At 46.3% G+C, this 16,488-nt stretch overlaps 1 protein-coding gene across 2 annotated transcripts in view; it reads left to right on the top strand.

Annotated features, from left to right (window-relative positions):
* The window catches only part of CEP89 (centrosomal protein 89), a 1,655,177-nt gene that overhangs the window by 88,554 nt on the left and 1,550,135 nt on the right, over window positions 1-16,488 (top strand). For both annotated transcript variants that reach the window (XM_069639099.1, XM_069639094.1), the window contains exon 3: window positions 12,377-12,529. In XM_069639099.1, the coding sequence (XP_069495200.1) occupies window positions 12,377-12,529 (153 nt within the window). The remainder of the gene's footprint in view (window positions 1-12,376; window positions 12,530-16,488) is intronic.

The raw sequence follows: 16,488 nt of genomic DNA, 5'->3' as shown, positions 1-16,488 counted from the left end.
GAGGAGTTAGGCCTGCGAAATCTGGCGGGACAATGTAAGGGACCACAAACGAGCGATGTCCCAAGTCTCGGGTCTGCACTCGATGGCAGCGGAGCTGCGGCTTACCCTGAGGTAGAGCTGGACAGTTCACTGGATGGCCCAGAACACTTCCAAAGGGGCTTGCTTGGTAGGTAAGCAGGGGGCGCCGAGAGTAGTTGTTCCCACTACTCCAAAGAGGCGAAGCACCTTGGCAGGCCTTCTTGATTGAAGAAGGAAGCAGGGGTCTGACGGGACAGCAGAGGGCAAAGGGTGCCAAAACCTTCCAAAGTGTGTCTGTCGGTTTCACAAGTCTGTTTCTTGATGTAGGTGACTTGGCTCCTTCTGTAGTTTGGTGAGAACACAGGTGATCGACCTGGTATAGCTGCATAGCCCCTTCTCTTATCCAAGACCAGCTTCACGCCAAAATCGTGGACTTCCAATAGAAGATCTACTCTTGCAGGCATCCCAGACGTGGACCAATCACAGCCTATGGTGGTCTGTCATTTGTGCACTCCAGACATCCTGGCACCAGCAGTGTGGATTGGGACTAGACAGTCACAACCATCTTCCTGGGCTCACACACACGTGACATGCAGGAGCATGCGAAAGAGATGGGTTTTCGCTGGAGGCTCCATGCCCAAATAAGGCCAACCTGGGTTACTCGACCTGGGTGAAGACCAGGGACAAGACTGGCCATGGGACGCAACAAAAGGCTTTGTGGCTCTGCCATTTTCGGACCTGGCCACAGTCTTGAGCCAAACCCGGTAAACGCTGTGTAACTTAGTAAAAAGAAGTAAAACATTATGAAAAGTAACCGCTGCCACTAGTTCGTCCCAAGCACATTCGTACATTCACCTAAAAATCCTTTGAGGGTGTCTAGGGCCATAAAACAAAAAGACTCCAGAGCACTATACTAGAAGGTATATTGTTTAAAAGTTTGCAAAAAATTGCAACATAGTCAAAGACTAAGGGGAACATACTTTCCCAGTACTGACCCTTTCCCAGTACTGACCGCCTAAAGGACGTATCGGTTCCCCCATAACAAGTGAGCAAAAGCCCAGGAGAGTTCAGCTGAAGGCTGGACTCCACTGGAAAAATTCAGGTTAGGATAGCCAAACAAAAGCAAAAGGTTTGGGGGGGGCCTCCATAAATGGAGGGAAAATTTCACAAGAATGAAATCTTTCCTAACACCAACCACCTAGGGGCACTTACTCTGTATGACGAACAGTGACTACCAGGGCAACTTTTACAGCACCAAATCTTTCCCCGACCATGAATTCGGGCCCCCCCCCCATATCCAGTTACAGTTTCCTAGCCCCTATGTATTACTGCATGCACATGATATTGTCAAAGTGCCCCACCACTACTCAAGACAGTTAATACCCCACTAAATGTATACTCTCTCAAAAATATTAGGCAGAAGGTATTAACTCTTCTGCCTCCCTCGGCTCCGCTTCTCAGGGTCTGACCACACTAGCTCACCTTTCTTTCCGCTCCTCCGGGAAGCCCAGCTCTGGGCGGAAGGTGGGCAGGTGCATAGGATCAGGCTCAGAGTAGCACACCTAACATCGGGTGAGGTGGGCACCCATGGTGCCAGATGGCAGGCAGCTAACCGCCTTACAGCAGAAGGCCACCTCCAGGCATTCTTCCGAAACCCAAAAACAAAACGAGCAGGCAGGCAATCCCTCCTTCCACCATAGAGGATTGTGCGGGATAGAGCAGACTGCAGGCAAGCTATAGGATGGCCACAGCTCTACTTGCCTTTGTAGAATAGTGGAAATTCAATACAACTGAACACAACACAAGCAATATATTTAATTATTTCAGCATAAACAAACTAGCAATTATGACAAACATATTTACAGCCTTTGTTATTTAGATAATTACAGATATTTGACTATAAAACTTTGATGTTGCTATTTACGTTTATCATGTTATTAATTATGAATTATACATCTAATTCGCTTCTGAATTCATGTTGGTATTTTAATGCAAAGCACAGTGTGCCACTCACTAGACCGAGAAAAAACAATGTTTGTGCATGCACTTTCAATCCACACTTTTTTTTTTTTTGGTCAAAACTAGCCCTCATTTAATTGCAAATCATAAATTCCCAAATGCAAATTACTTTAGCTATTTTAATCAATGTATCCTTTTATTTGGAAGATGTATGGTATCTTTCCCATTCAAAGATGGCTGCTAGTTCTGGCTTGTTTCCAGAGAGCTTTCTTACAGACAGTCATCCAAGATGGCTGCTTCCATGGAAGAGTTCAGAGCTCAAAGAATTCCAAGATGGACAGGAATGGGTGCTATTAGCCATTGGGATTAGCATGGCTATGGGCAGGGAATGGGAGGGATTCAATAACCAAACAACTGTGTATCCCTCCTCAAATGTCATTACCATTTGAAAAGCTTTACAGACCCTCATTCAAAGCCCATAATTGAGGCTCTTTTGTTTAAGCTCTTATTTTATTTTAATAACAATATTTTTATTTAAAGGTAGTGCTTTGGGGGGTGTGGCCAGCAAGCGAGCGATGAGGACGTGAGTTCTCGTAACTCCCGTGGCCGCCAGCAAGATCCTGCCGAATATCCTGTATTTCGTGACGAATTCGGTCGAAAGTATACTACCAAGCAGCTCAAGATATAGAGAGATGCTGACTAAATGGTGCCTGCTCTAATTCAACTCCGGGTGGTGCAGTGAGGCGTGGAAAGACGCTGTGCCCAGAAGAACATTGCTTGCCAAGATGGCCGACTGCGAACGTGCCAAGCAGTGGTCGGACAGCGGAAGAGACATCACAGCCGGAGACGTGTGGCCATCAACGCTGGGAGCTCTGGATGGGCGCCTGCTGACTTGCGCCAGATCTAACTCACTCCTTTAAATGCCGCAGACTTGGCGATCTGGACACGCTGCGCATTGAGAAGCGGTGCAACACGACCTGACCCTCCCAGACAGCCAGAGACTCGAGGATACTGAGGGACGGCCCACAGACACACCAGAGAGCTAATAAGACACTTGGGGGACCATGGCGAACGCTGGCGCTGGGGTAACCACAACCGCCAGCAGTGGTGATAGTGCGGGCTTAGCCAGAGCTTGACGGAAACAAGACCCCGCCCGCGCTGGATGAGAAACAGTCTGGAACTCAATGCCCGGGCTGAGGGGTGATCCGCAATGCACAGACCAACTTGCAGCCCGTAGATGCCTGGATTCATGCGGCGGTGAGTGCGCATACAACCCACAACCCTGATCATACTTTTGCAAAGGCACGGCTGTATGCCACACTCCAGTGGTGCCGTGAAAGTGCAGTCCGGCAGGTATATTTGCGGTTCTGAAGTGTTCTTGGAAAGCTAACCTACTACTGAAACGTACGGCCTCCTGTCCCCGAGTGCATATAGACATTGTTGTTGCAGCAGTGCCTATGAAGTATACAGATGTTGCACATGCAGTGACTTACCCAGGGGAGAGAGCAGAGCCGTGGCCAACCCCCCCCCCCCCCCCCCCTCCGCACCCCTACGGCCAGGTGCCTTCGGGGCCTCCATGGGTCTGGGCACAGACTGGGCGGCAATATACACTTGTTTGTGCAAACTTTCTACCCTGAGCAGCTGAGACGACCCAGGTGACAGTGCTGCCACTGAGGGGACCACCCTTGGTTGCAGAGTGGTACAGCGCATGATAGCCGGGGGGGGGGGGCATCTCCAGTGATCACCTTGCCAATTACGGAACACTGAGATCCTGGGAGCACGGACGGGCCTCTGACAGGGAGGAAGGGAGGCACTATCAAACACACAGCAGGTAATACTAAATCTCAGGACATAAAACTGGTAGTGAGACACACTACGTCAGGCACGATCAAGCACACCTTTACACACCTGCCGACGCTGCCCCCGCCCGACTTGGACCTCTTTCCACTCCCCTCCATACGGACACAGGGCAGACACTGCATGCTGGGACTGGTGGGGAACACCGCATGTGAGCACAAGTGCATCCACACAACTGCCCACCAGGAGCGCCCCTCCGGCAGAGACCGGCATTTCAACTTCAGAATCAACCGTAATGCGCTCAACAGTGCCGCATTTGAGACTGAGGGTTACAACCCAATACCACATGCGGTGATACCAAGCAGAGCCTACCTAGGCACTGTGCAACGTTGAAGAGCCGATGTCACAACCTACGTCCCTGGGGGTGCCGCCACTGCAATCTACAAGCCCCCTGGAACACAGAAAACACATGCGCCGCAGCAGCATGAGCAATGATGCATGCCATACCCGACGGCCTAAACCACGGGCGACCAACACTGACTCTGGTACAATGCCTTGCTTGAAAAGGGTCAACATCCTGCCTGAGAAACACTGGAACCCATGAACTCACGGTCTGCGACAAAGCCCGACAGACAAAAGTGGGACCCGCCCTCCTCCCCCCATAAAGAAATAAAATAGACCGAGAGTGTACCGACACTGTAGCCCATGTGTAGAGGCCATCTCTAGGACCTCCCATATATGGACAAGTCATGGCACTGACCATTTCTCAACACCTGCAATAGATCTAGAGCCTGCAGATAAGTACTGAAGAGGTGAAACAGTGGGCTGTCCCTAAGGTGGAAAGAACCAACCAAAACGAGCGGAACGGATCGCCCTCTTGCACCCCAATGCAACCAAAAAGCTGAATACCCAACAGAAAGAAGTGGCGCGGTCCATCTGTGGAAATGGACTGTGTTCATGAACACTGCAGGCACCAAATGGAGACCGGAGCACCGGGACAATAACGGCCCGAGGATAGCTTGAAAGCGGAGCGCATAAAGACACACTAAAAAATGTCTATAATTATCTTGGCATCCGACTCCTGGTGACCAAGAAGCTGTTCCCGTTTTGCACCGCACTGAGCGGCCTTTTCCTGGAAATCACATGCAGTTTTTGTAAGGTAAGAACCGTGCACCTACACGTAGATGCCTATACATCCCATTCTTTAAAACCTGCGCTTGGCACAGCGCGAACATACGAAAGGCGCGGAGCGTGTTTTCCCTACTGCTGGGTGCGGAGAGGAGACTATACACTGTTGTGACATACAAGGCTGCTAAACGAAGGCAGATGCGAGCCCACAGCATAACCCTGGCATAAATGCATGCAAGGTAGAGAGTGCATGTCCGCTAAGTCACCCATTTAAAACCACTACATGCTCCAGCATACAAGACTATTGTGAGAAAACGTGCCATTTTTGCCCTACAAAGACAATACAGCGCACAAACACCCACTAGCGGGCCCCCTGCACCGTAGCAAGCGCAAATGACATTAGCAATCTGGAACACCCGTTAGGAACCAGCAACATGTTTACGCGTGATGTATACACAGAAAGGGAGTCGTAACTGCTATAAGAGTTGTCTTACTGACAGGCTACAGGGGGGGAAACCTGTGAGAACCTGTGAGAACCACGCATAGGCAAGAGTATGCACCTGCAGGTGGAAATACAAGGCGGGAAGCAATACTGAAGAATGGGTTGGTGCCTACCTGGGGAGACAAAAACCAAGCCCTGTGACATTGATGCCCCCAGGGCACTGCAACCAATCATTTGTTAACGGTAAAGACTCAACATAAATGTTTGCCGGAACACCGGTCGCTGAGGTTATGGCCGACTGGTCCCCATAAGACCCTAAAACTACGGCGACAGCCGGTCGGTGCCTCACCCAAAATTGCACCCGGGGCGAACACCCCACCATCCTAACCGACTGTATAAACATCAGCTGAAAAGGAGGAAAGGGATCGCATACCAGTGCTAGACAGTCCAACATGGAGAAAGACAGAGCGAAAAATGCAACTACGCATATAAAAATGGAGCAGTACGCAACCTCTGCCAATGCTCCCCCACTGGAGCAGGCCAAATCTGGAGAGGCACAGGGACAGGAAGAAATTATATCCCTCAAAGACGTTATGAACGCCATTGCCAACTCGAGAACCTCCATGGAAAAAAAGATGGATGGTATAAGCACAGAGGTATCGATACTCCGTCATGATCTGCAAAAGCTTACCGCCCGCACGGGGGAAGCTGAGGGCTGTATATCGGAAACCGAAGGTGGCCTGAGGATGGTGAACCACCAAATATCCGGAGCCCTGCAGCGCATCAAAGCACTGGAAGAACGAGTGGAAGAGGGAGAAGGCAGAGCAAGACGAAATAACATCCGGATCCTCTGTTTGCCCGAAGCGTCGGAAGGCCCAAGCATGGAGCTGTTCCTCGAGCAATGGCTGGAGGATCTATTCGCTCCCAAAGCCCTGTCAAAATTCAGTCGAGCGAGCTCATCGTATTACATCTGGCAAACGAATGCCCGGAGCTCCCCTACATACAGTAATAGCAAAACTCCTGAATTACAGAGCCCGGGATGCCATACTGCAGATGGCCAGAACTAAAGGCTCCATAACATATAATGGCTCCAAGATCGCCTTTTTCCCGGACTTCACCAGGGAGGTGCAGAAAGTGACATTCCTTCGATCCACTCAAGAGGTGCCTACAGACTCTCAATATAAAATATGGACTCTTATTCCCGGCACAGTTGAAAATATACTACAATGAAAAGGTGCACTTCACGGAACCCAAAGAAGCATGGAGCTGGGAGGAGAGACACCGAGAGGGCGACTGGAGACCGAATCGGAGGAAAGACTATCGCAGAAATCGACCATGACCGGAGAGAGCACAGCCCGAGCGCCCACAACAGGAGCTTGAAGCACCGCTGGATGCAGATAATGACTGACGCGGCCAAGGCGCCGTTAATACAGTGTGATGTGCACTAAGCAGTGGTATCAAGTCGAAATCACATAAATTCTATGCCGGATCTCCTATTGAACCGGCCCTCATGACTGCTGGCGGCCCGGACCGCACAGACCCCCATTGTTGTTGTTGTTATTGTTGTTGCTTTGCGAACAGGAAAAGTAACACCCTTGTCTAATTGTTGTCCACCAGTATCTGTGGGCAGAGTGATTGGAATGCAGAGTGTTAACCTTTTAGTTTAGCGGTTTAGTTTATTAGGGCGACAGATGCTTCAGTTTGGGATGGAGTGTGGGGAGGGGGGTTTTGGGGTTGTTAATGATTTAAGCATGGGTCAGTTGCAAGCACCACACACAAGTCGCACAAGGGTACTCGCAATTCAAAGAATGCAACGTACCTCCAGCAGAGGGTGTGATACGCTGAACATAGACAAGCAGTTGTGATATGATGATGCAGGCTAGATCCACTACAAGACAACTACGGCTCCTAAAATGGAATGTAAACGGTCTAGGTAACAGCATCAAGAGGAGACTGGTGACACAGTTCTTAAACAGACACAGCCCGGATATAGCGCTCCTGACAGAAACCCATCTTTTAGGCATGACATGTCACTTTTATCAAAAGAACGAATTACCGCACCGCGGTACAAGCATGCTTCTCCATGGGGTCGAGAGGCGTACTGATTTTAATACACAAGAGAATTTCCTTTTGAAATCTCCAAGGTAACACAATATACAGGGGGGAGGTTTGTATATATACATGGCACACTGTGGAACCAGACCTATGCTATCCTGGCGGTATATTCACCCCTGACACTCATCTCCGCCTTCATAGAGGATATCGCACCCATACTAGCGAACAATGCAGCAGATAACTGGATAATGGGGGGACTTCAATGATGTCATGGATGTTGAGATGGACCGCACTCATCTGAGAGGGAGAAACCCCTAAGTGCCCACCAAACTAGCAACTCTCACGGCGGCGCTAGGGCTGAAAGATGTGTGGCGAGACCTACACCCTACCGAGCATGAATATTCGTTTCATTCTGGGGCACACGCATCACTCGCCAGGTTGGACTATTTCTTCCTGTCTACAGCAGACATTCATATGGCAACAGAGGCAACCTTGCTTCCCCGGGGCATCTCAGACCACTACCCATTGTTGATATCTTTAGAAACAGAAAGACCCCGCCCCCTGTCAATCTGGCTGCTAAACAATTATTATCTAGGCTTCCTGGACCTGCTGGAGAAAACCCAAGAGGCCACATCGCTATATTTTGAACTAAATGAAGGATCGATGGATGACACAGTGGCGCTCTGGGAGTCCTATAAAGCTTTTCTTAGGAGCGAGATCATTGGGTGGACGACGGCTCACATTAAAACACATAGGAAAAATGTGGAAGATGCTGAACTGGAAGTCCGGCGAGCTGAAACACTGTACACAAAAACAAATCTACCTGCGGATAATAGAGACCTAATCCTGGCACAGAAGAAACTACAAAATGTAACATTAAACTGCGCAAAACAAGCACATAGGGCGATGCAGGCTAGGCTATACGAGACGGGTGACAAAGCTAGCATGGCTCGAGAGGAGGGATGAGGGGCACCAGCAGGTCAGACACATAATCACAAACTGCAGAGCAAGCCACAACCGATCAAAGAATTGCGGAGTGCTTTGCGATCTACTAGGAGGAGCTGTACTGAACCCCACAGGCCCGATTGATACTACCATCTTGGACGAGATCACTCTGCCACTATTAAATGACACACAAAAATTGCGCCTGGAGGAGGAGCTTACTGAGGATGAATTACTAGCTGCTCTGTTGCAACTTCAAAAAGGGAAAACCCCAGGGCCGAATGGTTTTCCAATAGAGACGTGGAAAAAGATAGGAGGTGGGGCGGTAGCACCACACACGCTCCGAATGTTTTTACACTCGAAAGAGCTGGGAATTCTCCCCCCGGACCTGAGGAAGGCCAGCATAATAGTGATCCCCCAAACAAGGCAAACCCCCAGATAAGTGTAGCTCCTACAGGACGATATCTCTTATAAATGGCGAGCAAGGCGTAATAACGTCTCTGATTCACCCAGATCAGTGTGGCTTTATGCCAGCAGGTCAACACAAATGAATATCCAAAGGGTTCACTTAGCCATTGAGTGAGCACCAGCACTCCAGGAGTCGCTTGCACTGCTGGCGATCGACTTTGAGAAGGCATTCGACTCGGTCTACTGGGAGGCACTATGGGCAATAATGCTTAGAATGGGCTTCGGAGAACAATTTATAAGCTGGGTGAAACTACTGTACAACTCCCCAATGGCATAAGTTAGGGTGAACGGATGGTCATCGCGGAACATTAAATTGGGCAAAGGGACGAGGCAGGGCTGCCCCTATCTGCAATGTTATTTGCTTTGGTGATGGAACCCCTAGCGGTGCTACTGAGGAGCACACAGTCATGGACGGGCTTTCACTGGGCTCACGATTGGAAGGGTAGAATTTCTCTGTATGCCGACAATTTATTGTTCTACTTAAGTAGCCCAGCGGTCTCTTGCCACATTGTCACACAGATACTGGAAAGATATGGGTTGTTTAGTGGGCTGAGGGTGAATTGGGGCAAATCAATATTATATCCGATCAGAGGGGGACATAGCGCTATTCCAGACGTATGCCCGCTACGGGTGGAAACGGAGCAGTTCTGTTACCTTGGCATACAAATCACAGCTAACCTAGGGGACTATGTACCCAATAACCTATATCCAATTGTGAACAGATTTGCAAATGATGTAAGCTACTGGATGCCTCTGCCTCTTGCATCACTGGGGAGAGCGGCGCTGTTCAAGATGCTCACCCTCCCGCGCTTTCTATACGTACTTCAGAACGCACCACTACACATTCCTGTGGTAGTATTCCGCAAAATAGATAGGATACTCAGGGGACTACTGTGGGGGCGGAGGAAACCCGTGGATAGCGTTGTGTACCCTACAACGCTCCATATGGGAGGGTGGAATTGGACTCCCACACTTAGACATACTACTGGGCCACCCAAATGGCGGTTGTAAATTAAGTTTTGCACGGCAACACTGAACTCTCACACATCCGGACAGAAATGCACGCAAGACAAGGAGTCTCTCCAAATGAAAGCCTATATCAAACTTCCACCCCCTTGCACAATGGTAACTCATACGGCAAAGATATGGGTTGAATCACACAGACACATAGGTTGGGAAGGAAAGGTCACCCGGTCCAACATCTGTTGAAAAATAGATATTTACCTGAGCTCGACGTGCTCCCGAAATGAGTGAACTGGGAGATGGCTGGAATAGATAAGATCAGTGACGTAATACAGGAAGGCAGAATAGTACCCTTTGAGAACCTAGTGAACTAGTTTGGCCTCCCACTGACAGAAATCTACCATTTCAGGCAAATGTCTCCCACACTGAGAGCACACTTAACAGACCTCTCTGACATGCCTGAATGCACCCCAATTGAAAGAAACATTGTCCTAGACCGAGTAGATGTGAAAACAACCTCTGTAATGTATAATGCAATCTCTGCCTTCGCAACGCCAGATCTCTGTAGTTTGAAAGCTAAGTGGGAAAAAGACGCGGGCCTTCTGCAACCCGAGGACTGGACTACAGCTCTGATGTACCTTGGAGAAACTGCAGTATCTGCCAGAATTAGACTTGTGCAACTCAAAATATTACATGGAGTATATTATCCACGAGTGGCACTATATCAATGGGGGAAAATTGCAGACCCTAACTGCCTGAAATGTCATCAAGAGGGAGGAACCTTCTTCCATATATTATGGAAATGCCCACAAAATCAAACCTTTAGGCAGAGATGCTGTGATAGACTTATCGATGGTCGTGGGCCGAGTGGTACCTGTGGAGCCTAAACTGATAATTCTAGGAGTAGAGGCGGATGGGGAGATGTCCCGCTTTGAGAAATTGTTTTCAACAGCCGCAGGCCTTGCTAAGAGAAACGTGGCACAACTATGGGGTTCAGACATTACTCCACAATATGACCAATGGGTGACAGATGTGGACGCGTGCATTGTAATGGAGCACCCCGTATATACTGCTAGGGGATGCCCTGGCAAGACACAGAAAATTAGGCAAAAGTGGGAGGCTACCTAGCGAAATGCATAGATGCCAAGCTTGTCAGTAAATGTGTACACACAAATATGTTTTTGATATCCATAACGCAGTGTACCCTATTGACTCATGATGAAATACCCGAACTGTAACTCAAGAATGTGACCCGTCCAACATGGTTGTTTCTATGTGTTCAATGTATTGACTGTTGTTGTTATCACTAATTGAAAATCAATAAAATGTGTTATAATAATAAAGGTAGCGCTTTCAGCACCACCTAATATCCAAAACTGAAAATGTCATTCTGTGATGACACAACACTTTTATTTGTCGCATACTCTGTGCCTATGTTTCTATAGATGCAAAATATGGAGCAAATAAGAAGTGTTGTTGCATCACAGAGTGATACTTTCCTGATTTTGCATGTAGCTCAGAATCTTGTCTTAAGTCTGAAAAGTTGCGTTGTTGTGTGTTCTCTTCTTTGCTTTCAGAGAGATTTTGTTTTTGTTTTATGTTAGGCCCTCAAGGTCTGTTCTTTCACCATTGGAATGTATCATTGAAGAAACTATAGTAACTGTACATGTCGACTCTTTTGTAAAAAGTTGGTTTGTTAGAATCCAGATCCTTTTTGATTCTCTTGGCTTTGAACGTCTCCTAAACTAAGTCCTTTCTTCAGTTCTTCATTCAATGTTTTGCTTATGACTTATTACTTTTCTGCATTGGAAAGTACTGCAATTCATGTTTTTTTTTAATTTATAACATTATCGAATTGTCAGCCCCTTAATCCCAAAGCTTATTCACTGTTCTACAACTGCCTGTTCATTTTTTGTTTTTGCTTTTTTGGGCGCAACAGCCCTCAAGCGTCACCCCCATAAATAAGCTGGGGGTGCTGGAGAGTTCGAGGAGAGAATAGAAGAACAATAGACAGAGGAATAATTGAAGAAGGTGATAACAATGGGGAAGAGCTATTGAAGAAGGGGGTCTAGTGGGGCAGACTTGGAGGAAGGCAGGTCTGTAATTTATAATGGGAGAATAACTTGGGACTGTAGAGGCAGCAGCGCTCTTAGCAGTGAGTTATGTTCCATAGGCAAGCACAGGGGCCTCATCCAGCTTCTGCTATCCTCGTCTACCTGTACTTGTCCGACCTCTGTACCGCCCCTACACAGCCTTGCTGGCTCAATGCAAATAGTCTCATTTGAACTAAGCCTTGTCCCACTCGTCCCATCAATGTGTACAGACCATGGGGAAAAGGGTATTATGGAGATGTAGGAGTAATTCCTGTTGTGAAGGGTTATTCTGAATTGCTTTCCTCTGTCCAAGTTCAGATCACATCACCCAGAGGATGGAGAACAAAGGCACTCAAGGAGACTACAAGATAAGATGCATTTTAGAGAGGAGTCTTGTCAGAGATTTCATTAAAGAAAACACAAGAAGCTTGTATTCTACACAATTATTTTGATCATAATGTGTAAGTTATCAAATTTGATAAAGAAGTAAAAAAGATTGCATTTTTTTCAGATCTGCATTGGCAGCTGCCATTCTGATGGCATCCTTAACAGGGCGCACAGTAGCAATGCCACATCCTCGCCTACGCTCCTATTCTGAAAGTGATGCATCTGGGACGCAAGACGAAAGCTTCATTCAGCCTTATGCGACAGCATCCGATTTTGGGTACTGTTCAGTTTTTGTTTTACTTTGTATTATTGCTGTCGTTAACCCTCTACTATATCTGTGCGGTGTTCTGACCACATGTCCAGTCAATTTTCTTGGCTCTTGGGTGGATTTGTATGTGGCACCTAAAGTAAGCCAAATTTTATGACTTGTGCTATGGAGTGCGGAGATGACCTTTGTAGATGAATGCTCATTTGCATTGGTGGCTTGTGTTTTTTATTTATTTTTTCCTTCCCTTTCCAGAGCTATGGTAGCTTTCTGTTATGTTGACTGTCGTCACTCTCTCCACGTTGTAAAAGGATGATTATTTCAAGTAAACATTCAGATAAAATAAACAAATCATTAGCCATAGATGTCCCAAGGCGCGAAAAGGATGTTGTATGGCACAGGAGTTGGATTGGTGAGGAGTGTGCAGAAACTATAGGGCTCAGATTTCCTTCACCTGAGAAGAGTAACGAAAAAAGGTTGCCTGTCGTGCCTCCCTTTGTGCATCATATCTTTATCCAACAAAATGTCTTTTTGCACCCTTCGACTAGAGTGTGCACATAACTTCACATCACCACTTTTCAAGTAATGGGGCATCATTTAGCAAAGTATTGCTTTGTGGGCACAGTAGTCTGAGGGTATGGGAAGAATGCAAGAAATTGTCAAATTCATGCCATGGAACTACAGTGGACCTTATTTGATTTTTCCATCCGATCTAGGCCTTTAAAAAAAAATAAAATTGGCATATGTACTACTTAGTAAAGGGTGTGTTGTCATTTCACTGAACCATGTAATCTAAGGTGTTGCACAGTGACAGCAACAATTATGTGAAAAGATAATCCCTTTCCCTTTCTTTAACGTATAACTGTCACTCTCAAGGGGTTCATCACTTAACGTCTGACGAGAATTTTCCTTCCTCACCTGTTTCACTGGAGCTGGTGTTAAACTCCTTCCTCTTCTCTTGGTGTTTTTTCTTTAGGTAGTGGTAGGGTCTACCTTGGAGGGAAGCCACTATGCCTGTCTGGTTAACTGGCGGGCTAGTGGCCCCTTCCCTGAAGTAGCCACGGAGGGGGAAAAAGCCAGTTGAGGCAGACAAAACCCCTGTTGAATACGGGGTCTGGGGCGGTCTTGCGGTTCCCTTGATCAGCAGAGATAGTCTGGTTAACTGATGGTAGAGACCCAGAGCAGGAGGCACAGGTCCTTGTATCCAGCAGAATTTGTATAGTAGGCAGGAGTATCGCAAGGCTGTGCTGTGGGCTACATTGACCCACTCAACAGAATTCTTCTCCATAACCAAGCTGCCCTTCTGCAGTCAACAGCAAAATGGCTGCGCTGGCTCCTTGGGGCACCATTGCATCACAACTGCGTCTTGCAGTGACAAAAGGATGCCTGCACCATCTTGCCAAACACAAAATGTGCAAGTTGGAACAGGGAGCACACAAAGAAAGGTGCCAGAGTGTTCTGGGGTACACCCAAAAAAGCGAATCAAGGCAGCGCTGCTCTGCTGCTTGAAAAAACAAAAAGGTCTCATTGAAAAAGGGAAATATTTACATTTAATAATGATGCTACTCTGATGCTATTTTCCTGTTTTTCATCAAACTACTGTTATTAATAAAGCTTTGCCATGCCCATCCATACTCCATTGTGCTTCAGCAGAAGAAAGCATGATCCCTAAATGACGCTCTTTCCTGAATTTCCTGCGCCTGCGTTCCTGATCTTCTACCTTCATCTTGCCAGACTCCAGATCCCACTGCAAGGCCAAAGCATTGCTGACCATCCGAGCAAGGCCTCAATCCTGAAACCCCACTAAAAATCCCAATACCTAAAGGGAGAAGCTGTGGTATTCTTTTGGGAAGCATCCTGAAACCAGACCGGCTTCTTGCCCACTAACTGCATGTCTGTTGCAACCCTGCCATCCAGCTGTCCTGATTATCCGGTGACCAGACCTTTGCCCAGCTGTCTTTTGTCAGGAGAGTCCGCTAACAGGTGACGAGAATCTTTTGTGACCAGAACCGGTTGACTGTCCAAAATCCCAGATTCAAAAGTGGACGGTGAGTATCCCACATCCCACTTCCCATGACACACCGTCTACCCCATCTTGACTTTTGTCGTTGTTCCACTCTCTAAGCAACCCGATCCATATCCTGATAACTTGTATAGACTTTTCTAATTCTCTGTGCACCCTGTTCTTGTTTTCTAGTGTTGGCGCAATTCTTTCATTCATCTTCTCGAGTTGCTCCTTAGTCATATTTTGAGTAATCAAACTAATTTCCACATAAAGTTGTACGCTGGGGTGACAAGGTTGACATCGCGAATCAACCTTGGATCTTACTGTGTCCCTCTTTAACAATATAGTCTAATTAAGTTGAAGTAAAATTTGCCTTTCTTTCAAAACCGATTTTCTCATTTGTAGCCATTTATTTTCCTAAAAATGAACCCCATTCTACCTTCCAAATCTCTCTAAATTCACCAGCTTTACCACTCATTTCACTTCTACATTATCACTGTGCTATACATCTATTCCCCAGCCAAAAAACCGCATTCCGATTCAGTGTTTTTGTAGCCGTTTCTTGTAAAAAACGTTTTTAACATTTAAAGCTGAAAGTGTAAATGCAACTTTTCCACATGTGAATCCGTTGCACTGGGTTTTCAATTTCAATTTGTTTTGTGAACTGTATGCTTTTGTGATACCTTAACTTATAATTGCTAGTGAAATACAATACCCGATACTGTGATAAAACAAATGCATATCCTTAGTTAAACACATATATAATTGAAATATCTTCTCACACCACTTTTGTAGTTTGAATGAGTTTATTTAAGTACAGGATTAATAACACACTGGTCACATCATAAACCGCTACATAACTGATGCTTTCCTGTACATCATTCCTTCAACAGGTAGTCTCACATTCTAGTATTCTGGCTTCCTAGTACATTCTACAGTTCATACCTATAGCCCATCTGTATATGTGAATAACAGTATAAAGCATAATAACATGACATTACTAATGACCTACACAATGAGATGCTACAAACCTCCCTGCTTTACAGTGACTCAAAAACTACATTTAACATATATACATTAACATATATACACTTGATACTGGTGATTACAAATTACTTGACAACTTGAAAAAAACGTTGTTATACAATGCAGCACCTGACAGAGATGTACAGAATAGCCGAAGACATGAGATACAATTTCAACTTACATAATCTTTCAGATACAATGGTATTGTACATACAGGTTTATTGCAATCATTCTTACAACCTTGTATCTGTTTTGTTCCACTTCCTTCCTAAACTTAGCCTGTTTTTTCCCATCATTCTCTTGTTTAGAACATTTACATAATCTGAGATTCCAAACTCTCACATCTGATACCTTTATAGCACCATGAAACCTTTTAAACGTTTGAATGGGATCTGACCATTTGATTAAACCTCGGCATTAACCTCTGGGAGTTTTATCCTCACCCAATCACCTACTTTTATTTGGGACTCCCTAACTGCATTTTTCACATCGTACCGCCCTTTATTATATTCCTGCCTTTGCAACACTTTTCTGCTCACTTCTTCGCAATCAACATTCTTAACACATGCACTGCCGAACCATGCTCGACGCAATCTGGTATTCGGTTTCCTACCCCTTAATATTTCAAATGGAGAAATCCCTGTGGTGGAATGTGATGTTTGTTTGTTTATTTTATTTATATAGCGCTTTACGCCAAAGCGGTGTAAATCTATGAGCAACAATTGTATCTTCCACCGCCTTTTTCCAATCAGCGTTGTCACTTAATGCACACCTAATGCTGTTCTTAATAACTTTGTTGTATCTTTCTACAATTCCATTGGTCTGGGGATGATAGATGGAGCTTGTTTTATGCTCAACTCCATTCTCCTTAAGAGAAAAACTCTTCTCTTGTAACCCCAATTGCACACCGTTGTCCGTGATAATCATGGTTGGATATCCC

The sequence above is a fragment of the Ambystoma mexicanum genome, chromosome 1q (assembly GCF_040938575.1).
Source record: "Ambystoma mexicanum isolate Mex_15411 chromosome 1q, UKY_AmexF1_1, whole genome shotgun sequence".
Lineage (NCBI taxonomy): Eukaryota > Metazoa > Chordata > Amphibia > Caudata > Ambystomatidae > Ambystoma > Ambystoma mexicanum.
The sequence above is the reverse complement of the archived record's forward strand: the minus strand, read 5'-3'. Positions and strand labels throughout refer to the sequence as shown.